Here is a 25,818-nt window from a genome sequence, read left to right on the forward strand (position 1 = left end):
AAGCAGCTTTGAAGCTGTAAACATTTAAAATACAGTTGTGCTCCAAGTACTGTAGAATAAGCATAAGTGTATTCTACTTACTGAATATACAGTGGCATCCCCATTCCCTATGATGTATGTACACTGAACATAGGAAGAAAAATATCATTTATGTGGTACATTGAACTATTCTAGTTTTCAATTAAAAAATTGAACATTTAATGCTGTATCCCATCTACAGTTATTTAGGGGTACTTAGAATGCCTCACAGTCTGTGTGTGTGTGTGTGTGTGTGTGTGTGTTTTCCTGGGGATTGATCCCAGGGCCTTTGCACTGAGCTACATCCCCAGTTCTTTAAAATTTTTTATTTAGAGACAGGGTCTTCCTAAGTCATGAAGTTGCTCAGGCTGGACTTGAACTGAATTGAACAAGAGTGATCTGAGAAATAAGTGTGAAATCTAAGAGGATATTACTAACTCACCCCTTATTTGAGATGAAAAGGGCTTATTAGCCTCTGAATTGAGTTGGTTTAGGTTTAAACAAGGTGAGATTCATCTTTTTTTTTAAATTTTCCCCTTTGTTGCCTTGTGAAATCTCTGCTTGTTGTTGAGGAAATAAAATTGAGCCATTATTGCTACTTTTACAGATAACAGTGAATGTTACACATGCTGTATGCTGTATCATCCTAGAAATGTAGGACAGCAAGGCTGCCTGAAATAATTCCTATTTTCTTGAACATTTCTGGTCCATTTCTGCCTTCCCAGTGATAGATTTCTCAGCTTTGGTTCTGCTTGTGGACTTTAACTTTGTTTTTTAAAAAATAAGTGCTATTCAGGAGGCATTTTCATTGCTTGTGTGTTGTGCTTACTAGAGTGCTTGTGAATGCCCACTGGAATGTCTAGATAGTTAAGGGACCTAGATCATGTTTCTGAGTTGGACAGTAATCGAATCCATCTCCAGGAGACATACTTCTGATTATGTAAGTTAAATATCTTTGTTTCTTATTCTTACCCACAGGGAGGACTTACTTCACATGTTCTTAGTTCAAGACTGATAACTTAGAATAGGGATTCTCAGACTTTATCATGTATCACAATAAGCTGTAGAACTTGCTTAGCTGGACAGCTGGGCTCTATCCCCAGGAGGTCTGAGCCGAGCCTGAGATTCTTCTTTTTTTTTAGTACTGGAGATTGAACTCTAGTCCTTGTGCTTGCGAGGCAGGCGGCGGAACCACTGAGCTAAATCCCTGGCCCTAGCCTGAGATTCTTCGCAGGTTCCTGGTGGTGTTCCTGAGACTGGTCTGGGGACCCAGGATGAGGGCCCTGACATCAGCATCATGCTTACCCGGGAAGCTACACAACGTATACATGGACACACATACACACACTCACACAGACATCTTACACATCCCCACCCCATATTTAATGTAGTAAGGGAGATGGGAACTGGGATCAGGATTTATGTTTCCCAGGTAATTTTGAAGTAGCCAATCTTTCACTTGCCTATGAGGAGGTATTTCAGTCACTGATTTATGTGAATGGTTCTCTAACTTAAACATATGTAAGAATGACTTGTAGAGCTTATTGAAATAGAGGTCTGGTTTCTGTCCCACTAATTTTGTAGGTCCAGGAGGGCCCCAAAATTTGCATTTCTAATAAGCTTGCTGGTGATGTCACTACTGCTGATCCAGGGACTACACTTTGAGAATGACTCATCTAGATCAGTCAACTACTTTTTGGGGGGTTATTAACTCCAGGGTATTTATACTGAGCTCATCCTCAATTTTGAGGCTAAGTCACTAAGTTGCCCAGGCTGGGCTCAAACTTGCAGTTCTGCCTCAGTCTCCCAGAGCCCTGGGATGACAGGTGTGTGCCACCATGCCTGACTTAACTACTCAGTTTTCGGAGATTCTCTAAAACTGATTTTAAAAACTGGATTAAATGTAAATAATGTAATTCTCTGACTACTTCTAATAACCTTGAATTTATTCTCAGAGTTTTTATGTGATAATAATGTACTATTTCAAACTATCATATAACTCGCCTATTCAAGGGGAAAATGAATTTCCAGGGATGTTTTCCAGGTATGTAATGATCTGAATAAAACTTGAAAACAGGAAATAATTCTGAAAGAAAAGCCACAAGTAAGGGAACAGTTAAGAATACAAATAAAAATACAAATGTGTTTTTCTTCGAACATTTTGTTGCTTATGACTGTCAATCTGTGTTTTTTGTGTGTTGTCTCTCTGGTGGTTTTCCTTCTTCCTGAACTGACATCAGGTAGAGGACACTCCACCCTTAAAAAAGTTGTGTACAGACACCACATGAGTTAAAATAATTCAGAATTTCATAAAATACAGAGTAGTTTCCCTAATTGTTTATGTAATTAAATGGATATTGCTAATGGGATACTAATAGAAAATTCCTTCAGTGTGTATGTAGATTTCACATGCTTTTTCAGTCTGTTCTATAATTGCTGCAGTAATGTTGCATTTTCTGCAGTGTGCTCAACTTTTCCGATCTTACTCAAGTATTTTTACATATTTTGTATATTTTCAAAACTTTGTTCCTATAATGAATATGACAGTTGGAAAAAACTTCAATAATGTTGCTTTCAGTGATTGAAATTATTATTTATGAACAGATAAAGGTTTAATGTTGATGGTAGGTGTGGAACTTATTTTCAGATGCTATGTTTTCTTTATAATTAACTTTTGAGTGAGAGTGTGGCTTGATATTTCATGACTTGTTCCAAAACCTTATGTTTTGCAGCTCACCTTTTTAAGCAAAGAGCGGCTGTATTTGGAAATGTTTTATCTCAAGTGGACAAGCTGTTTACAAGCTAGATTGTAACACATCCTGACATTTAATGTCTATGTTTGTATTCCTCCTGGGATTAGGCTGCCTTTCTAATTAATTAGTTGCATAGCCTTTTATTAATTCCCTCAGAATTTATAATGTTTTAAATTAACAGCATAGATAAGCATGCTGCACTTTTTTGGAGAACATGAAATGTTAATTATGTAGCCGTGACATGAATTGTGTAAACTCTGTTGAATGTTAGAAGATGCTTAGCAACAATGTTTTCCAAATATAGGGATTTATTATAAACTTATCCTTCTAAGGCTGCCTGTGCCATTTCAAGAGATTGAATATAAATAGAGCTTGATTTCTTCAAGAAGTGGTCTCAGTCATTTTGTTTATAGTGAAAGGAAGTATTTGCTTCGCATCTGTAAGAATTTATCTTTAACAAACTTGTTGATTATACATCATTTCAACATGTTCATACCAAGTACGTGGCCCTTGTAAGATGACATCGCAGAACAGGAAGAATTAAAACTCTTAAATGATTTTGTCCTTATAGCACTTAAACGAGTTTAGTAACAGTACTGAATTTAATTGCTATAACTTTTTTTTGAGATGGAAAATTTTGTCTGTCTTGTCTAGATTTGAGATATTTATAGTTTACTAGTCTTCCCTCCCATTCCCAGAAGGTTATTTTAGTAGGAATTTATGGAGCATCTACTCTATACCTAAGTCTAGCTCTTAACATTTCCTACCACTTTTTGAATTTTGCCGCTCTTGTTTTCTAAGTTCAGATTAAAATATTGATTCTGTAAAAATTCAGTGTTTTTAAGCAAAGTTCAGGGAATTAATGAGACTTACTAGAAATCTTATGATCTGCTCTAGATTCAAATATTAGGTTTTTATTTTATCAGTGGAGAGATATTGGGCAAGTCATTCAACTCTTGAGTTCCATTTTCTTACCAAGTAAATAGGGATAACATTATATCTTTTTAAGATTTTGTTTGTAGTTTAGAAATACAGCTTGCCAGCAGTCTTCATGGTTTATGTAGGTCCTTGGAAAATGTCACTTCATTTTTTTTCTCTCTCCCTTTGTCTCTAGAAAATTGTTTAAATATCTCTCTTTTAAAAAGTTTTGTATTTTATATATATTTATGCATTTTTCAGTAGAAGCTTATTTGAATTTTGGCAATATTCCCAATATTTTATGAAGTATTATTGATTATCCTGTCATAAGAGGTATCAGGCAAATCTGACAGAGTATCTACCTGGGGTAGTGATTTTTGTTGAATGTGGATCAGTAAAAAGTCTACTCATCAATAAGAATCTTCAGACTAAAAGTAGATATGACTGGTTTTGAAGTAAACCTCCTGACACGTTGTCCTGCTCAACTTGGGAACTGTCATGTCACATAGGCAAATCAGTTTCCTCCTTTCCCTCCAGACTCATCACACATATGGGTTCTCTATAGGCCTGCAGTAGAACAACAGACCCGGAAATGCAAACTAAATGGATGCATTTATCATGATTATCATTCTTAATGGATTTTATAAGGGACCATATATTGTAGCTGAAAAAATAAGCAGTAATTATGCACCATAATATAAGATGATGAATTTTCTCTCCTGTTTTGTAATTCTGAAATAGAGTGATAAGTGTTGTGTTTGTGATATTGCATAAATGTTACAGATATTATGTAAGATACGGATTTTTTTTTTTTTTTTGTCGGCGGAGTGGGTATTTTAATATTAACTTTGTTACTAATTTGCAATGACTGGAGCTAACTGGTTTGTTTCAGAAAAACATGTAGTTCTTATTCTGTTTAAGCTCTAACTCACATACACCATTACTTTGCTAATGGAAAATTTTCTGAGTTCTGCCAAGACCATAGAAGTATAGAACTCAAGGAAGGGTTTTCTTTCTAATTAAAACAGTCACACAAAAAAACCCCCAGCCAATCTATATAAAAGTTGTTTCTATGAGATAATTTTATTCCTTTTTTCTTTACACTTACCCTATTAAATCCTGTCAGCTGTTTTCAAATTTGTTCAGAATTTGACCTCTGAAAAATTAAAAAAAAACTACTTGCATTGTTAACCACTGTAGTTCAAGCCATCGTCAGCTCTGGTGTGGACTCTTGAAATATAGTGGTACCTCAGTTCATGAACTTTATTCTTTCCATGATTCTGGTCACAAACCAAATTGGATGAGAACTAAATCAAATTCAGTGATTAGGTTCAATGTTGACTGTAATTTGATTAGGTTCTCTTTCAATTTGTGGGGATTCCAGAATTGTGGAAAGAATTAAATTCTTGAACCGAGGCAATACTGTAACTTCTTCCCTACCTCCCATCACTTTTTATTTTCTGTATTGTCTTACTTTTAGGAGTTTGAATTGCATGTTTTAGAAATGAGAGGTGTGGGTTAGAGACACGGATTTGGGAGTTGTCAGCACTTATGAATGAATGAAATCACTGGGAAAAAGCAAAGAGTTCATTCATCTGTTTATTGAGTCAGGCTTTGTACTAGGTGCTGAAACTATTTCCCTGAAAGATTTAGATTCCCTCCTCATGGAACTCAAAATGCAAAGGCAAATGCAACAGTTTAACAGGTAATTACAGTACAGCTAGTTGGATGGAACTATATGAACAACAGGAGTTTCAGAATGCAAATGAAGATATTCAATGGATGTTGAACACCACCCTTCAGAGGCTGGACTTTTTAAAACAGATATGATAAATGAGACTGAGGAGTGGCTACAGAACACAAAGAGAACTCAAAGAAAGTGGTCACTGAAATGAAGCAAGGGAAGCTTTTTAGGGAGGAAATAATGTAATATTAGCATTAGTTGAGTACTTGCAATTGCTATTTTCTAGGGAAGTTTGTTGAAACCTGAGACTGGTAAAGTGAATTAATCCTGATGTTTTAGGACTAAGAACTGAGAAGAGGCTATGATATATCCAAGTCAAGCAAGTACTTTGGCCCAAGATTAAGATCTGAAGACCCATGTGCCTTCCATGATGTCATTACTTTTAAAGAGGAACTTTTGAAATTGATAGAATTTCAGAGTAGACCTGGCTTCTGTGATGAGATTAAATTTTAGCAATAACTTGTGATATAAAGTGAGAATAATAGTACTGTCTTTGAAGGTATTTTGTTTGATTTCATTTGTATTAGCTGAAACGGAACTCTACCAGTTATATATCAAGTCATCCTTATCATCTTGTCTATACTTAACATGGAGTTGAGAGAATATGATATTCCAGATAATGCACATTTTCTAGACTTCTGATACTTTTGAGATTTTCATTATACTTGCTTTCAGTTTTCATATGCATGAGTGAATATGTTGTTAGGAAATTTTTTGTTTGACTTTTCAGTTAAAATCTGATATCTAGATGTCAGTGTTTTATGTTACTTTTTTATATAATTTATTCCTCTTATCAGTTTTAAGTTCATTGTTCATTAGTTTATAATGAAGGAACTTCATTGCAATCTCAAAAATAATATTTAGTAATCATTGAGTATAAAATTGAAGGATTATATGTGAGTTTAGCAAGATACCTGTTGATTGCATCTGGGGCAAATGGGTTTGAAGAATGAGGGTTCAGAATAATTACTCTTGTCTAGAAGTGCTTATATCTGGATATTGATGTGGAGCTTGAGGAAGAACAAATCATACACTGGAAAGAATGTGTTGACATTAGGCTTGTCTGAGGTATTTTGTCTTTGCAACCTTTATTGTGTCTTGTTTTCCTTTCTCAAAACTTTACTGTAAAATAAAATAATGAAAACACAATGACACATCTATTGGTTGATTAGTCATACCTGTTTTTAGATTTCAAACTTTTATTTCTTACATAGAAGTGTTGCTTATGTTTTTAAAAATTGACTTTACCGGCACCTGTCTTGCAAGCACAAGGTCCTAAGTTCAATCCCTGGTACCAAAAAAAAAAATACCTTTAAACTTACTAAGGAAATAACACAGATGACTTGCTCTAAGCTGTTTTCATTGATGATGTATGTGTGTCCCATTTGCTCCTTTATTTCAAATTCATGTATATTTAAAATTTCAAATCTTTGACTAAATCCCAGCAGGGCTTCATTAGAAATGATGTGATGGCCAAGAATTTAAATTTAGCATCATAGAATTTTTGACTATTTAAATTAAATAACTATATTTTATTTTACTTTTTTCTTTTTGCTACTGGGGATCGAACTTGGGACCTTGTGCTTGTGAGGCAGTTGGTGGAACCACTGAGCTAAATCCTCAGCCCCTTGAACTATAGTTTAATAATTTAGTAAATGAAATAACTATCGCCAGAGGGCTAAATTTATTTAAAGTCATACCTGAGTGGCAGACCCGACCCATAAGATTGGTTGCATTAACACAGTGGCTACTGTATCTTTAATTTTTATAACCTCTGATAACACATGTTATGATTTAGATCTAAAATATGTTGCAGAGGCTTGTGTGTTTGGAAGGTGAGTGGATCATGGGGGCACTGTGCTAAACCATAGATGAATCCATTGATGAGTTTGTGACTGAGTGTGTTGTTAGGAGGTGGGGCCTGATTGGAGGTGGGTCACTGGGGGTGTGACCTGGAAAGGTGTATTCTTATCCAAGGCTCCTCCCTTCTTGCTCTGCTTCCTGGCTGCCATAGTATGAGCAGTGTTCTTCATGTTCTTCCACCATGCCATTCTGCCTTGGAGCCAACTAAAGATGGACTGAATCCTCTGAAAACTGTGAGCCAAAATAAATGTCTTCTTTAAATTGAGGGAGTGGAGTGTTTTGTCCAGTGATAATAAAGCTAATAAAATTGGTACCAGGAGTGGGGTCATTGCTGTAATGGTACCTGATCTTGTTCAGAAGCTTTTGGAACTTACTTGGAGGAGTCTGGAAAAGTTTGGAACAGCAGTTTAGAGATGCGCAAGATTGCTGTAGACAGAGCGTGATGAATGATTCAAGTTAGAGCGCTGGTAAGAATGTGGATATCAAGACAGCCAGGTGTACAGACTGCGTATAGGCTGTGGCATGAGTACTGCTGGCTGCTTTTTAACCAGATTGACAATGAGAATTGGGAGCAAAAAGCAGATATAAAAAGTTTCTAGTTTTGGCAGAAAGGAAGTACTTGCAAAGTTGGGGCAGAGGAGACTGTGGTTGCTGAAAAGATTGACATTAAAAAGAGGCCAAGTACTTTGCATCAGGACAATAGGAAAGACAATTTAAAGGCCTCTCAGGAACCAGCAAGACCCTACCCATCACAGGCTCAGAGGTGCAAAAATGCTGTTTATCTGAGAAGAGAGCTCTTGGGCCCCTGCTCAAGAAGGAACTTCTAAGGAATTGGTTTCCTGGAATTTATTTCAACATGCTTATCCATCCAGGCACTCAGAGGCCAATGTAACCATGATCCAGGGAGCCATGCTACTGCTTGACCTGATGGCAGACCTTGGTGGTGACATCCATACAGTATTGTGTTTTCAGGCAAGCAAGATACAAGAGTTAGTGGATTTAGGTTTATGGAGGCTACCACCCAGATTTCAAAGGAAGGTCTGGGAGGTCAGGCAGTATGCATCTGAGAAGGTGATACTTCAAGGTGTGAGAGTGAAGCCAATGGTCCATCTTCTCAGGAATTTGGAGATGCTAGGAATGTGTAACATCTGCTGAGGAAAGCTGCAGGCAGTGAACGAAGCCAGTCCATGTGGGCTGCAACCAGCAGTGCTTTAGAAAGCAAGCCCCGTGGAACTCACATCTCACCTCAACCTGCCCTGCATACTGGACATGGACCTACAAGATGAAATGTTTACTGGGTTATGGTTGGTCTTGTTTTGGTCTGATTCATCTCTGTCCCCATAGTCCTCCCTTTTGGAATGGAGATATTTGCCCTGTGCCATTGGTAGTATTTTTTGTTTTCATTTTTATAGGGGCTCACAGCTAAGAGTTTGCCTTGAGTCTCAGAGGAGACTTTGGACTTAGACTTTTCAGCAGTGCTGGAACTGTTGAGACTTTGACAACTCTTAGAGATGGACCAAATGCATTTTGTACAATGGGATGGACCCGAGCCTTTTCCAGGACCTGAGCCAGGAGTGGAATGTTATGGTTTAGATTCCAAATGCCCCCCTTGCCCTCATGTGCCTGTATTTGGAAGTTGATTGGATTATGGTAGTGCTGTGCTCATCAGTAGATTAATCCATTGAGTTTATGGCTGAATGCTCTTAAGAGGTGAGGCTTGGTTTGAGGTGGGTTCTTAGGGGTTTGACCTCAGGGGTTTGTATTCTTGTCCCCAGCTCCTTCCTTCTTTCTCTCCTCTCTAGATGCCATGGTGTGAGCAATTTTTCTCCACTGTGCCCTTTCACCATACTGTTCTGTCTTGGAGCCAGCCAGTCATGGGCTAAATCCTTTGAATACCATTAGCTATTATCCTTTAAGTGCAGGTGTTGAGTATTTTGTTCACTGATTGGAAAGCTGACTAATAGAGTACATTTAGCATTTAATTCATGTAAATTCTGCTTTTCAACTAATGCATTATTTTCAAGAATAGCCTTTCTTGTAAGATAGGGTACATACAGAGTCTAGAATCATAGTACTTCAGAGAAGTAGAAAAGAATGTAAAGGCCCGTATCAGGAGTCTCTAGGAGTCCTTTTTATGTTTTTGGAGCTTTATTAAGTCAGTAAACTTCCATATTGTTCTTTTTTTCCTTCTGACCATCTGGTATACTTTATTTTCTCACATGTCTGTAAACAAATTAAAAGGAGATGGGTTTATGCTTACTTAAAATATTCTTTCATATGTGTAAGACTGATCTCTTTTATTGTTCTACAGGGCCTCTTCATCTCTAAAGTGCTGTGCTGCTTATTGTCCAGGGGCCTTTTTAGATACTTTTCCCTCTGCCTTCAATACTTTGCTTCCTCTTTGATCCCAGTTCTTTGTCAGGTTAATATGAACATCAGTTCATTTTCTGGGTATCATTGTTTAAATTAGCTACACATTTTAGTCTCTTCATTTGTGAAATAAAAGAATGTACTAAATGGTTCTGTACTATCTCTGATCCTTTTCTAAATTGAGTTAGATGTCTCTGACGTGTGTTTTTGGAACATTTTGTTCTTTCCATTCCACAATACTTCACAGAGTTTTTAGTAATAACCTGTTTATGTGTCTCTTCTGTTTCACTGTTAAGGATGTGAGAGACTTACCTGCTTTTTTTATGTGCTCTGAACTGTAAGTGCTCAGTATATTTGCTGAATAAATTAATTGTATGTAGGAAGTTCTAATTGAATATTTTTAATGAATGATAAATTGATATTGAAGAAGACTACCTATAAGTCTACCTGTAGTTGATGAATACATCTTTTCAGTGACTTCATGATACAATAATGCTCTTAAGAATTGCTTTGTGTTAATATGAATGTAACTGAATTGATAGCACTTCCTTTATTGAGAATTGTTCTTTAAAAATATTTTTAAAATAGTAACATCCAAAGAGTGCTTTCATCTCTCCATAAGTTTTGGATTTTTCTCTTTTGTTTTGTACACCTCTCATACAAAACATACATTTGTATAAAATGTTTTGGTAATTGAAAATTCTTTGTGAGGATGGTAAATTGCTTTTTTGTTAGTATATGTTTGCAGGACATAATAATATTTATCTTTGTACACGTATATCACACATCTTAATTCTTTTTTTCTCCCCTTCCCCTCTCATCCCTCCCTGTTCCCTCCAACTTTTGTTGCACTTCCCATTTGGAAAAGCTCTATTTCCATTTTTCAATTCTCTTTTTTTTATCCCCTTTCCCCTCCTTCTCTCCCCCATTCCTCCATCTTTTGTTCCCCTTCCCATTTGAAAAAGATCTCCATACTTCCTATTATCTTTTATTTTGCTCTTTATTTATATTTTGGGTTTCTCTTCTAAGAGAAACCATGCAATATTTAAACTTGTGTGTCTGATTTCTTTCACTTACATTATGGTCTCAAGGTGCATCCATTTACCTACAAATTATCCTTCTTTATGTAGTGTAATAACTCCACAGTGTATAAATACCACGTTTTCTTTATTCATTTGTTGATGTGCGTATATGCTGTTTACAAGATTTAGCTGTTATAAATTGTGCTGCTGTTAACATGGGTATGCTTGTATCACTGTAATATGATGAGTTTAGCTCTTTCAGGAAGATACCTAGAAGGGGAATGTCTAGGTCAAATTGAATTTCTATTTTTAGTTTTTTGAGGAATCTTCATAGTGATATCCAAAGCAATTGTACTAGTTTACATTAACACTAGCAATGTAAAAGGGTTCCATTTTTCCCTACAGCCTCTCCAGTATTTGTTATTATTTGATTTCTTTTTTTTTTTTGTACCGGGGATCGAACTCTGGTCCTTGTGCTTGCGAGGCAGGCGGCAGAACCACTGAGCTAAAACCCCAGCCCATTATTTGATTTCTTGATGATTGCCATTCTTTCTGAAGTAGGATGGTATCTCAGTGTCATTTTAATTTGCATTTCTTTAATGGCCAGTGATGTTGAACATCTTTTCATGTATTTATTGGCCATTTGCACTTCTGAAAACTGTCTGTTCATTTCTGTTGCCCAGTTTTTTGATTTGAGTCTTTTATTTTGGTGAACCTAATTTTTTTTTTTTCAGTTCTTTACGTATTCTAGATATTAGTCCTCTGCTCAAGGAGTAGCTGGCAAAACTTTTTTTCTGTTCTCTAGCTTGTTTCTTAACTCTGTTGGTTGTTTCCTTTGATGTGCAGACCTTTTAAGTTTAATATGATCTCATTTGTTCATTTCTGTTGTTTCTTGTGCTGTTGGGCATCTGTTGAGAAAGGGGGACTGCCAGTTGTGCAGTCCATATTGTAAATATTAACATTTTGCATAGTACTTTATTAAATAATGTCCTGTAATAATTGCAGGCCTGATAAGAGTTTCTGTATTTATAATTCCCAAAACATTTGTTTGTTTTTTTCCCCTACATCATCATATTTTTACTTATTTTGATTAGAAATTACTCTAAAAAAATCTTTCATTCTTTAATAATAAAATATTAATAAACTTGACTATATACATATATATTCTTAGAGTTGAGGTAAAATATTTAACTTTAAACTTTAAGTTTATAATTTCTCAAACTATGTGCATTTAAGTTTATGAGAAAGATAAAGAAGTTGAGCCTGTAATTTTCTTTTCTTGTAACCTTTCAATTTCATGAATCAAGATAGGAATTAGTTTGGCTTCTTCATTTCTCTGGAAGCTTTTGTAAACTTAGTGTTGTATATTTCCTTAAATTTTTGGTGCCAGTTGCCAGTGAAGCCATCTGTGGGGAAGATTTTAATTATACATATAAGTTTTAAAATTTATTAGAATAGTTAGATTGTGCGTCTTTTGTTTATGTGTTAGTTTTGGTAGGCCCCTTGACCCCCCAAATTTGTTTTCTTCTAAGTTTCCAAATTATTTGGCATAAGGTTGTTGCTGCTCTTCTCATATCTTGGCATTAATGGCATCTGCTTTTTCATTTCCAGCATGGGTAATGTGTATGTTTTCTTATATCTTCAGAAAACAAGCTTTACTTTTATTTGTTTTTTAAATTGTACATTTCCTTTATTTTATCAATTTCTGGTCTTATCTCCCTTCTACATTTTTTTTTCTTTTTATTTTATTCTTGTTTTTGTAGTTTCTTAAGTATCTCATTGCTTTTCAGGGTTTTTTTGTATGTATTTTTGTCTGTTAACATCCCTTTAACAGCTTTAGCATTTTACAGATTTTCCTTTTACAGTTTCATCATTTTTAGTTTGAAAATTTGCTTTTTATTATTTTCTTAACTGGGTTACTAAGAAATGAATTGATTAATTTCCAAATATTTGTGTATTTTTGATATCTTTCATTGATTTTGTTAATATTCTTATGATCAGAAAACTATACTTCATGGTTTTAATTCTTAAAATTTATGGAGAATTGCTTTGTTTTTGTGTTCAGTGTTTTTATGTACAATGGGATGTACCTAACTTTTGGGGCCAGGAGTGGAATGTTATGGTTTAGATCCTATATGCGCCCCCCCCCCCAAGGGCATGTATTTGGAAGTTGATTGGATTATGGTGGTGCTGTGCTTATCAGTAGATTAATTCATTGAATTTATGGCTGAATGCTGTTAGGACATGGGCCTTGGTTCCAGGTGGGTCCCTTCAGCTTTGACCTTGAGGTATGTATTCTTTGTGTCCCTGCATTTAGTCAGTTTTGGTACATGTTCCAGGTACACTTGAAAGCATAGGTATCTTACTATTTGAGATACTGTGTTTCATATATACAGTTAAGATAAATGAGTTAATTTTGCTATATATATCAGATTTGTGGGCCTGCTGAGGGAAGTGTGCTAAAATTTGCAAGTAAAGTTATAGATTTGTCTATTTCTCTTTTTAGTTCTGCTTAATTTATATATATATTTTTTCCCCATTAACTTTATTGGTACATTTTAGGTATAAAATACAGTTACATTCATCATTGGGATCTTGTGCCATTACATGAGTATCTTGGTTCTTATTTTTTTTCCCCTTCCCTTGCCCTCCCTTCACCCCCTCCACCCTTCCTTATTTGCAAAGACCTTGTTTCCATTTTTTTCCTCTTCTCATATTTTTTCCTTTCCCTTTTTTCCCTTCCCCTACCCCTCCCAATTCCCCTGCTCTTTTAGACCTTTTCTTCCTGTTACACAATATCAGTTATACATTTTTAAAATTACAATATTAAGATCTAGGAGACATTACCACAGATTTTACAGAATTTAAAAGGATATAGAAAGCATATTACAAAAATCTTTTTTGAAATAAATTTGACAACTTCTAAGAAGTAACTTAGAAGACAAATTAATGAAACTAACTCTGGAGGAAATATAAAATTTGAATAGCACCTATTAAAGAAAGTATATTCCTAGCTTGAAAACCTACCTATATGACAACAGCAGGCTCATAAACATTTTAACTGATAAATTATATCAAACAATTAAAGCAGAAAAAAGAAGGAACACTTCTGCCCTCATTTTAGGAACTCAACATTGTGCTAATCCTAAAATTGGATAAAGATAATAGAAGAAAAAAGTATGAACATAGATAGAAATTTGTTTAACAAAACAAACTATTAAAAGTCAGATCTGGCAGGATGTAGAAAGTGGTTTTGTTATAGGGATGGCAATGTTGGTTCGGCATTGGAAGATCCACCCCCAAAAGTCATCATTTTAACAGAGGAAAGGAAAAAGCCATATGATCCTGTCCCTAGTTGGAGAAAAAGTATTGGACCAAATTCTACAGCTGTTCATGGTGAAAGCTATCAGGAGACTAGAAGTAGAACAGAAACTTCTCAACAAATTAAAGACATGTACTCCATACTTCCAGGGAGAATGCCTTGTATGAATAGAGACGATACAGTGCTTTCTCCTTAAGGTGGGAACAAGGGCAGATATGCTTACTCTTTATCTGTCCATTAAATTTTGAAACCATGATAAAGAGCACCTCAGGAACTTCATGAATACCAAACCGGCACTCCAAAAAATTTTAGACAGTACCCTAGGAAAAGACAATGAGGATCACAACCCCAGGAAACCCAGCAGAATGAATCCATTGGGCGTGACAAATTAAACACAAAGGGAGAGAATCCAACAAAAAGAAAAAGTCATGACAAGGCTTTTAAAACTTTTGACTTCATCTCCCTAATGAGTGTATAATTCAGTCTTGTTATTGTGCTGATTAGTATTTTTCTGATTCTAGAGTTGCACACCATTCCTTGTGCTGTACTGGCTATTTATCATCTTCTTATGTCTACATTTTACTTGGGTTGTCTATTAATGAGCTCTAAGAATTCTTTATATATTCTGGTCATAGGTTATATGCATTGTAAATATGGCCTATTTAAGGACTACTTTTCATTTTAATGATGTCATTTAAAGTTCTAAATTTTGATGGAATCTCATTTATCAATTTTTTTCTTTTATACTTTATACAGTTTTTTTCTTTTATGTCTTTTGTATACTAGGTAGTTCTTCCCTACCCTGAATTCATGAATATTTTCCCTTATAATTTCTTCTTAAAGTTTTATACTTTTAGGCTTTCTTATTTAGGTTCATAGACCCCTTCAAGTTATTTTCATGTATGGAAAAAAAAGGGTTGAAGTTAATTTTTTATATACAGATACCAGGTGTTCTAGTGCCATTTGCTGAAGACACTATCTCTTCCTCGGCTCTTGAATCGAGTTTATAGTCTATAAAATGCTAATGTTAAATAATCTTTCAAAACTCAGTGGACCATATATGTATGGTTCTATTTCTAGATTCTCAGTTTTATTCCAGTGATCTTTATGGCTTTCCTTACACCAACACTGCCTTGATTTCTGTAGCTTTAGAAGAAGTCTTAAAATTGGGTGCTAAACGTCTTCCAACACTGTTTTTGTTTTTGTTTTTGGCTTTTCTGGGTCCTTTGTACTCCTACATAACTTTTAAATTCCAATATCCAGTTCTTCATTTATAGCAAGTATACACAGACCTGAATTTTTATATATACCTTGTGTTTTCTAATCCTGCTAAATTCAAGTACAAGTTCTAGGAGCTCCTAGAGATTTCTTAGTATTTTCTCTGTAGATGATCATTTCATCTACACATAAAGATTTTGCTTCTGCCATGCCAATCCTATCCTAGTTGTGTCATTTTATTGCCAGACTATTTTGGTGGGGACTAGGTTTAATTTTTATATTTTGAGACCTATTTTGAGATATCTGTTTATTTAGAATTTTATAAATATATTCTTAATGGATTGACTTATTGATTGTGCTGGATGTCTTGTTTTGATGCTTGCATGGTATTCCTTTTTCTATTGCTTTATTTTTTAGTCTTTCTACATTCCTATATTTCAGATGTATCTCTTGTAAGCACCATAAATTTGAATTGTACAATGCATTGATGTTGTCAGACTTTTAATTAAAGTACTTAATACATTCATATTTAGGGCACTGACTTACAGTACTTAAGTTTAATCTGCTTTCTGTCTTTCCCATTCATCCTCTGTTGTTTTCCTTTCTTGCTGTCTTTTGGATTGAGGCAAATATTTTTATTATTTCATCTCTCCTCTTCCTCCCCTTGTTTTTTTCAGTTTTAATTTGAATTCTTATTATTATCGTACATATTACAGCATGTCTCCCTATTAGACACTAATGTGAGAATAGTGCAAAGACTTATGGAATATTTTGATTTTTTATTTCACTAAAGTTATTATTATTTTATAAAATCATTATTCAATTATGTTTTGTACATGTGTTGTAGATCTCTAAGACCATTCCCAGATTGATATTTTACAAGGTTGCTTCATAGGATTCAGCATATAGTTGTACTCGTGGCTATGATTTATTATAGGGAATAAAAATAGTCATTTAATTGTAAGTTTCTTTTAAAAATTCCCAACAGAATTTTGTTCTTTTGTTTAGAGATTAAGATGAGTGATAAAGTAAGGCTTTAAGACTCATTTTCTACACATGGCTTGCAATCTAATTTAAAAAGGATTATAAAAATAAATTTTGAAATTGTTTCTAGAATTATTGCTTCATTGGTAAATGCATGTCTACTGTTTGGCTATATAAATTGAACTGTATTCATCACAGAATTAATGTGCTTTATTATTTTATAACAAAACTTCATGCTTTTTTATTCATTTTTTTCCTATTAAGTATGGAAATTTTGCCTGGCTCTGACTTTTCTACTTTGTTTTAGAAATCGTGGAGATTATTTGTTTTTATAAGTACATATTTATAATATAGTATTGTATATACTTTTAAAACCATACATTGTCTTTTCTGCCATTCCACAAATGAAAGTAATTGGTCTCCTCTATCTTCAAATTTTATACCTGTGTAACATAACAAATGTATTTCACTACTAGTAATAATGTACCTGGTCTAAATGAGAATTAGAAATATTGACACTATGGTTAGATGATCATTTAGGATTTAAATAAGTGTCAGATTATTCTGGTCTTTCTGTTGATTTATTAAAATTTTATTTTATTTTGAGACAAGGTCTTGCCATGTAGTTCAATCTGGCCTTAAAGTCACTGTGTAGCCTAGGCTGGCCTTTAATTCACATTGATTCTCTTGCCTCAGCCTCCCAAGTGCTAGGATTACAGGCATATGCCACCGTGCCTGGCTTTGATCTTTTGATTACTTCCATTTATGTTAGATTTTTAGAAACAGCTTAAATTCCTTCAGGCCACTGAAGTGGTATTTAATCCAATACAGCACTGTATTGTATCCTGTTTTTGTTTTGTTTTTTGTTTTTTAGAGGTGTTACATTATTTAGTAAGTGTGTAGAGCAATAAAATAGCCTTGTCTTTGTCAGCATTTAGCATTGTTCGTTTTGTGCTGCTATAACAATATACCACAGATTGGGTAATTTATAAAGAGAAATTTGTTTCCCCTAGTTCTGGAGAATGGTCAGTCCAAGATGAAGATGCTGGCAGATGAAGGCCTGTTATCTGTTTCCAAGATGGTGCCTTGAATGCTGCTTCTCTGTTCTCTCTTGTGGTAGAAGAACAGGGCAGTGAATCAACAACCTGGAAGCCCTTTTTATATCAGTGTTAATCCATTCTTGAAGGCTCTCAGTCCCTACACACTTTCCATTTGCCCCACATCCCAACCCTGTTACTTTGAAGATTAAGTTTCAACGTGAGTTTTGGAAGGGACAAAAACATTCAAAGCATTGCAGACATAAATTATTTTCGTGTCAGGAATTGTGAAAGATCTGTGTATTAGTCACCTTCTCTTTGCTAGCACAGTATACTTGACACCTGCAACTTAAGAGAGGAGAAGTTTATTTTATCTTATGGTTTCAGAGAATTTCATCCATGGTTGACTGACTCCAAGAAAAAAATGGCATGGTAGAGGGAAGTTGCTCAATTTGTGGCCTCCATGAAGCAAAGAAAGAAGAGCGGAGCTGGGGACAAGAATATACCTTTGAGGTCACACCCCCAGTGACCTGCACCCTCCAATCAGGCCCCACCTCCTAACTGCACATTCAGTTATATTTAGAGCCCCCTGATCCATTCACCTTCCAAAAGCCCTACCTCTAAACATATGAGGCTTTGGGAAACATTTTAGATGTAAACTATAACAGTCTTCGAGTTTAATTATAAGCTGCCAAATTTCATGAGTTCTTGTAGAAGACACAATATTCCTGATGAAAGTCAAAGGACAGATTATTACAGAAACAGAAATAGCTACAGTACTTGCACTACTAGACTGAGCCTCAATTTTCACAGAGTGACACAAAGGGCTAGATGAGACTTAAGTCCAAAAAAAGTGGTAGTATAGGAAGGGGAACCTTGAACTTTTGAGAATCAGGATCCTTAATAGTTGTTTGTAAGCATTTCTGTTGTTTGTTTTGAAGGGAGACACTGCTTTCTTGTACACAGATATCCTTCAAAAGTTAGTATTTAACAGAGGCAGTCAGTGCTTCTGCTGTCATGATAAGCAGAGATGTGAAAGAGGAGAATTGTCTTTGAACATTTTGGAGGGCAGAAAAACAAATGAGTATTTGTAAGTAGGTCTAAATGAGTGAACTACAGTTTTTAGATAGCACAGGGCCTTTTTTTGGTCTTCGTACTCTTCATTTAAAAAATTTTTCATCGTGAAAGATAGGGAACTCTTGAGAGTTTGTCTATGTTCCTTCTATCCATGCTTGTGTTTATAACATAAGCAAAAGCAAGTAAAGTGATGAAACGGTATACTTTTAATGTAACAAAAATTCATTGAGGTATAATGCTTTTGAAAAAAGCAGTTAAAAACAGTCGGAATTAGCTGGTTTCAAATGTTCAGACTGGATTTTTAGGAGATTTCTGAGACTAAATTTCTTCAAAGTGAAACTTCATTGTGCATTGCACCAGGAATATAAGACTTCTAAAAAGGAACCAAGGTAAAGAGCACATAGGGACTTTACTGGCCTCTAGACTAGAGGTCATTATCATAGATCAAAGGGCTCTAAATCTATTTTATTTTATTTTTTTGTGGTGCAGGGCATACAACCCAGGGTCTTCTGCATTCTAGGCAAGTGCTCTCTAAACTACATCTCTGGCTGGCCCCTCTTTTCTTTTAAGACAGTCATTTTTTTCTGTGTTGTCCACGTGAAGGGCTTTCCTAAGATTGACCCTTCTACCCTTATTTCTCCATCCCCGATTGCTCTTGAACATCCATTATAAATCTCTTCCTCTCCTTTAATGTCAGATCTCATGTTAAGTGTATGTGCACTTAACTCTAAAGAATGCTTTTCTCTTGTGTCCCAAAACCACATTTCCAACTTCCAACTGAATACTTCCTTTTGGAATTTTCTCCAAATACCTTATAAATCTTGTGACTCTGCTTTGAATGTATTCACAAAAAGAGTAATAGTAAGAGACATATTAATATATATATATATTTTTTTTTTGGTACCGGGGATTGAACTCGGGTCCTTGTGCTTGCAGAGCTGGCAGCGAGACCACTGAGCTAAATCCCCAGCCCTACATATTAATATTTTACTCTTTTATAAGACAATCCCTAAATTATTTTAATAAACTTTTACAGTCTTTTTTATGCATGCTGTTTTTTATGTTCTATTTTATGTTTGTAAAATACCTGTCTTTTCAGTTTCAATTTCAATCTCAAGTTCCCACTGCTCAAACTAAGCACTTGAAGTTTTTTTGTCTTTGTCCTCCACATCCATCCTCTTCCCCACTCACCCTTCCACCTTCATACACACATGCAAGCACAAATATTTTAAATGCTATAACATGCAAGGATTTTGTATTTTCCATTTTTATTCACTCTGTATTTATGAAATAAAAGTTAAGTCTTCTCTTATTTTCTTCTTTGCAGGTCTCTGTGCCTTGCGAAGAGTCCTGAGGAAACAGCCTAACCTCCCTGATGGCAAAGTGGCTGGATTGGTGAAGATTACTCTGAATGATTTCTTGCAGGGAATGAATGGCATCAGGCCCAGTGCCATGAGAGAAGTAGCAATTGATGTCCCAAATGTAAGTAATTTTTACCCTTATTAGACACACTGATTGAATTAAACTCTGAAAGACATTGAGACTCCAGAGACACTGACTTCCTAGGGTAAACTAATAAAACAAAACCAAAAACTCCCCAACAATTTTTAATTGAACATTTTATTGAGATAATTGTAAACTAAATGCAATTATTAAAAGTCATCTAGAGAAGTCACATGTATCCTTTGTCTGGTTCCCTCCAGTGGCAACATCCTGCAAAACTATAGTACAGTACCATAATCAGTGTATATATATAGTTACAAATCACTGATCTTACCTGATGAGGTTTCCCCATTTTTAGTTATACCCACTTGTATGTTTGTTTCTATACAATTTTATCACATATATAAAAGTTTGTGTATTCATCACTAGAAGACACCGAACAGTTCTGCCTCCACAAATATTCCTCATGTTGTCCTTTTGTAACTAACCTTACCCGCATTTCTGATCCCATTTCTAAAATTTTGTTATTTCAGAAAGACCATATAAATGAAGTCATACAATATACAGTATTTTGGGATTAGCTTTTTCTCGCTTGGCGTAATTCCCTCGAGATTTATCCAAGTTGTGTTCATCACTGATTTTTTTCTATTCCTGAGTGGTTGTCTTAATCAGCCTTGCATCACTGTAACAAGATATCTGATATAATAAGCTTAAAAATAAAGATTTATTTTGGCTCAGATTTAGAGGTTTTAGTCCATTGTTGGCTAGCCTCTTCCTTTTAGGCCTGTGTCCCCGTAATGTATCATGGTGAGAGTGTGGGAGAGGAAACTTCTGACCTCATGGCAGGTCGGAAGCCGTACTGAGAAAGAGAGACCAGGACTTCACAGTCCCTTTTGAGGGCACTCCCCCAGTGACCTGAAAACATCCACTAGGCTAATACCTCCCAAGAACGCCAAGCCGAGGACTAAACCTTTAACACATGGGTTTTGGGGGCCATTAAAGTCAAAACTATAGCAGTACTAGTCCATGATGTAAACATACTATACTGTTTTCATTTTCTGATGGACACCGAGGCTGTTTCTAGTTTTTGGCTATTATGAATGAGACTACTGTGAATAGGTATTCAGTATATTTTTGTTTCTAAAATATATGGTCCAGTGTAAAATTGCTGGGTTTTGTACAAACTTCTTGCAGTAAGTTTAGTTTTATAGGGAAATATCATTTAGCCTAATTTTATATTATTTTTTAATTATTTTATTTTATTAGTACATGTTTGCAGTATATAAAGTTTACATTCTTCTTAGGGATTAGGTACATGTACTTAAATTTTTTTTTGTTTTTTGGAGACAGGGTATTTCTATGTAGTTCAGGCTGGCCTTGAACTCCTATGTAGCCCAGGCTGGCCTTGGACTTGTGGTGATCTGCTTGTCTCAGCTTCCCAAGTGCTAGGATTACAGGTGTGTGCCACCACACCTGGCTGTGATATCTTGATTAATTTTTAATTATTACCCTTCCCCTCCCATCCTGTCTTCCTCTATCTCTAGATTCCCTTTCCCCATTTTCATTATTATTGTTATTATTATTAATACTTTTGTTCATGTTTGCAGCATATCATATTTACATTCATTGTGGGTATTTTGTACATGTACATGACACATCTTAAATCTTTTTATGTTCCTTTCTCCCCCCTTCCCATTGGTATCTTGGATCCCTTCCCTTTTGCAAAAGATCTCTCTGATTCCTTTTATCAAGTTTGTATCTATTTTTTATTTGTACTTTGCATTACTCAAAAGAGAAACCATGAGATATTTAAGCTTGTGTGTCTGATTTTTTTCACTTAACATTGTTTTCCAAGTATATCCATTTTCCTACAAATGTCTTGAATTTATCCTTTGTAATAGCCAAGTAGTATACCATTACATATAGATGGACATATAGGCTGCTTCCAGGATTTAGCTATCTTGAATTGTGCTGCTAAAAACATTGGTATGCATATATCACTGCAGTGTGATGTCTTTTGGGAAGATACCTAGTGGCAAATAGCTAGGTCAAATGAAATTTCTTGTTTTAGTGTTTTGAGAATTTCCATCCTGATTTCCAAAGTGATTGTACTGGATTACATTCAAACCAGCAATGTAGAAGGGTTCCTTTTTCTCCCATAGCATCTCCAGCATTGGTATTACTTGATTTCTTTTTTTTTTTTTTTAATTACTTTTTATTATTTGATGATTGCCATTTTTCTGATGTAAGGTGAAATTTCAGTGTTGTTTTCGTTTGCAGTTCTCTAATGGGCAGCAGTGTTGGACATTTTTTTCATGTATTTATTGGCCATTGTACTTCTTTTCAGAAGTGTCTATTTCATTTTTAAATTGAGTTTTATTGGGAATCTGATTTTTTTTTTTTGAGTTCTTTAATATTCTAGATACGGGTCCTCTGAGGAACAGCTGGCAATTAGCCTTATTTTAAAATAGACAAATTTCCTAGTTTTTTAAAAAATTCTTTTATTGGTACATTTTAGATATACAGTACATTTAAATTTATCATTGGGTGCTTGTACCTGTACATGATGTATCTTGGTTCTTATTTTTTTCTCTATTACCTGTGTGCCCTTCATCACTTCTACCCTTCCCTATTATATGTGCTGCCGAAGTGAGCACTACCCTTCCCTATTTACATAGATTTCATTTCCACTTTTTTTCTTTTCTCCTAATTTTTCCTTTCCCTTTCCTTTCACTGTACCCTCCCACCACCTCTACACCTCTGGACCTTCTAATATTTCAAATTATCAGTTATTCATTTTAATCATTTTAATCCTTACTTACACTTTCAGTTTCTCACACTAGAAAAACTATTTGGTATTTACACTTGTGTGTCCTATTTATTTCACTTAAAGAGTATGGCCTCAATATGCATCCATTTAGCTATAAATGTCTAGTTTCTCGTTCTTTATGGCTGAGTAGTACTCCATTTTATAAAAAAAACCACATCTTCTTTATCCAGTTTCCAGTCGTTGGGCACTTGGGCTGTTTCCAGGCTTTAGCTATTACAGACTGTGCCGCTATAAACATGGGTGCACATATATCGCTGTGGTATGATTCTTTTAATTCTTTGGGGAAGATGCCGAGCAGGGGAACATCTGGGTCAAATGGGACCTCTAGTCCTAGTTCTTTGAGGTATCTCCATACTGATTTCCACAGTGGTTGCACCAGTCTGCACTCCCACCAACAATGGAGAAGGGTTCCTTTTTCCCCACACCCCCGCCAGCATTTGTTATTGGTTGATTTCTTAATAGCAGCCATTCTTTCTGGGGTGAGGTGGAATGTCAGTGTTGTTTTCATCTGCATCTCTCAAATGACCAGTGATGTTGAACATTTTTTCATAGATGTATTTGCTGCTTTTACTTCTTTGTCTGAGAAATGTCTGTTCATTTCAGATGCCCATTTTTGAATTGGGTCTTTGAATTTGGGAGGTCTGTTTCTTTTCAATTCTTTATATATTCTAGATAGTAGACCTTTGTCTGAGGTACAGCTGCTAAAAATTTTTTCCCACATTGTGGGTTGTCTCTTAGCTCTGTTGGTAGTTTCTCTTGCAGTACAGAAGCTTTTTAATAAGATGAGATCCTAGTGGTTGATTCTTTGTGCTAGTTCCCGTGCTACTGAGGTTTTGTGCATGAAGTCTTTTCCTATGCCAGTGTCTTCATCAAGAGTTCTACCTAACTTATCTTCCAGCAAGTTCAGTGTTTCTGTTTTAATATTTAGATCTTTAATCCACTTTGATCTTAGTTTAGTGCATGGTGATAGATATGGGTCTAGTTTTAATCTTTGGCAGGTTGAAATCCAATTTTTCCAACACCATTTATTAAATAGGCTATCTTTCCTCCAATGAGGGTTGGCTCCTTTGTCAAAGATGAGGTGGCTGAGTATGTCTGGAGTTGTTGCTGGATCTTCTAATTTATTCCACTCATCCTGAGGTCTGTCCTTTTGCCAGTACCATGCTGTTTTTATCACAGTAGCTTTGTAATATAGTCACAAGTTGGGGACTGTGATACCCCCAGCCATGTCTCTGTTGCCTAGAATTGCTTTTGCTATTCTAGGTCTCTTCTGGTTCCAAATGAATTTTTGGATTGTTTTCTCTGGTTCTGTGAAGTATATTGTTGGAATTTCAGTCGGCATTTCATTAAATTTATATAGTATTTTTGGAAATATGACCATTTTCACTACATTGGTTCTTCCTACCCAGGAACAAGGGATGTCTTTCCATTTTCTTATATCCTTCTCGATCTCCTTTTTCAGAGTGTTGTAGTTTTCAGTGTAGAGGCCTTTTGCTTCCTTTGTGAGGTTGATTCCTAGATATTTCATTTTTTTTGATTACTATTGTAAAAGGAATTGTTTTCTGAATTTCTCTCTCAGTGAGTCTGCTATTTGTGTATAAGAAGGCTGTGGTTTTTTGAGTGTTGACCTTGTATCCAGCTACTCTATTGAATCTGTCAACTAGGTCTAGAAGTCTTTTGGCTGAGTTTTTTGGGTCTTCTGTGTAAAGTATCATATCATCAGCAAATAATGACAGTTTCACTTATTCCTTTCCTATCTTTCTTCCTTTTATTTCTTTCTCTTTTCTAATTGCTGTGGCTAATGTTTCCAGAACTATATTGAACAGGAGTGGTGATAGTGGACATCCTTGCCCTGTTCCTGATTTTAGTGTGAAAGTTTTCAGTTTTTGACCATTTAGTATGATGTTGGCTGTTGGTTTTTCATAGATAGCCTTAATCAGGTTGAGATAAAGACCTTCTATTCCAATTTTCTGTAGCATTTTTTTCATGAATGGGTGTTGGATTTTGTCAAATGCCTTTTCTGCATCTATTGAGATGATCTTATGGTTTTTGTCCTTGGCTCTGTTAATATAGTGTATTGCATTTATTGATTTATGGATGTTGAACCATCCTTGCATTCCTGGGATAAATCTGACTTGGTCAGGGTGTATGATCTTCTTGATGACCCTCTGTATTCTTTTTGCCAGTATCTTGTTGAGGATTTTTGCATCTGTGTTCATTACGGAGATTGGTCTGTAGTTCTCTTTTTGGGTTGGGTCTTTCCCTGGTTTTGGAATCAAAGTAACATTTGCTTCCAGGAATGAATTTGGAAGCCTTGCTTCCCTTTCAATTTCCTTGATGAGTTTAAAGAGTAATGGTGATAGTTCTTCTCTAAATGTCTTGTAGAATTCAGCAGTGAAGCCATCAGGACCTGGGCTTTTTGTTGTTGGTAAATTTTTTATTACATTTTCAATTTCACTCATTGTAATTGGGTGTGTAGAATTTCTATATTTTCTTCATTTAACTTTGGCAATTTGTATGTATCTAGGAATCTGTTCATTTTTTTCTGTGTTTTCCATTTTATTAGAGTACAAGTTCTTGAAGTATGTATTGATGCTGTGGATTTCTATTGGGTCTTTTGTGACTTCACCTTTTTCGTTCTTCATTGCGTGGATATGAGCCTTTTCTTTCATTTTTTTGATTAAGGTTGACTAAAGGTTTATCAATTTTATTTATTTTTTTGAAAAACCAACTCTTTGATTCATTAATTTTTTGTATCATTCTCTTAGTCTCCATTGCATTCATTTCTGCTCTGATCTTTATAATTTCATCTCTTATCCAAGCTTTGGTTTTGTTATGCTCTTCTTTTTCTAGGAGGTTGAGGTTCTGCATTAGGTTATTCATCTGGGTTCTCTCTGATTTCCTAATATGGGCATTCACTGCTATGAATTTCCCTTGTAGAACTGCTTTCATGGTGTCCCATAGATTCCTGTATGTTGTACTGGCATTGTCATTTACTTGTTGAAACTGTCTAATTTCTTCTTTAATTTCATCTCTGACCTGTTGGTTGTTCAGGAGGGTGTTATTCAATTTCCATGTGTTTGTGGGAGTTTTGTGGTTTCTTATGTTATTGACCTCCAATTTTATTGCACTATGGTCTGATAATATACAGGGGATAACTTCAGTTCTTTTACATTTACTTAGATTTGCCCTATGAGCTACCATGTGATCTATTTTGGA

At 35.3% G+C, this 25,818-nt stretch overlaps 1 protein-coding gene across 10 annotated transcripts in view; it reads left to right on the top strand.

Annotated features, from left to right (window-relative positions):
- Afg2a (AAA ATPase AFG2A) overlaps positions 1-25,818 on the top strand; it is a 360,481-nt gene that overhangs the window by 21,174 nt on the left and 313,489 nt on the right. For all 10 annotated transcript variants that reach the window (XR_015443934.1, XR_001184136.3, XR_015443935.1 and 7 more), the window contains exon 10: positions 19,654-19,808. Coding sequence is in view for 6 of the 10 variants with exons in the window: in XM_004854946.3 (XP_004855003.1) it covers positions 19,654-19,808 (155 nt within the window). In the remaining 4 variants the exon portion in view is untranslated. The remainder of the gene's footprint in view (positions 1-19,653; positions 19,809-25,818) is intronic.

Source organism: Heterocephalus glaber, unplaced genomic scaffold (assembly GCF_053883595.1).
Source record: "Heterocephalus glaber isolate CG9 unplaced genomic scaffold, H.glaber_assembly_v1.0 deba00001586, whole genome shotgun sequence".
In the NCBI taxonomy this organism is placed as follows: domain Eukaryota; kingdom Metazoa; phylum Chordata; class Mammalia; order Rodentia; family Bathyergidae; genus Heterocephalus; species Heterocephalus glaber.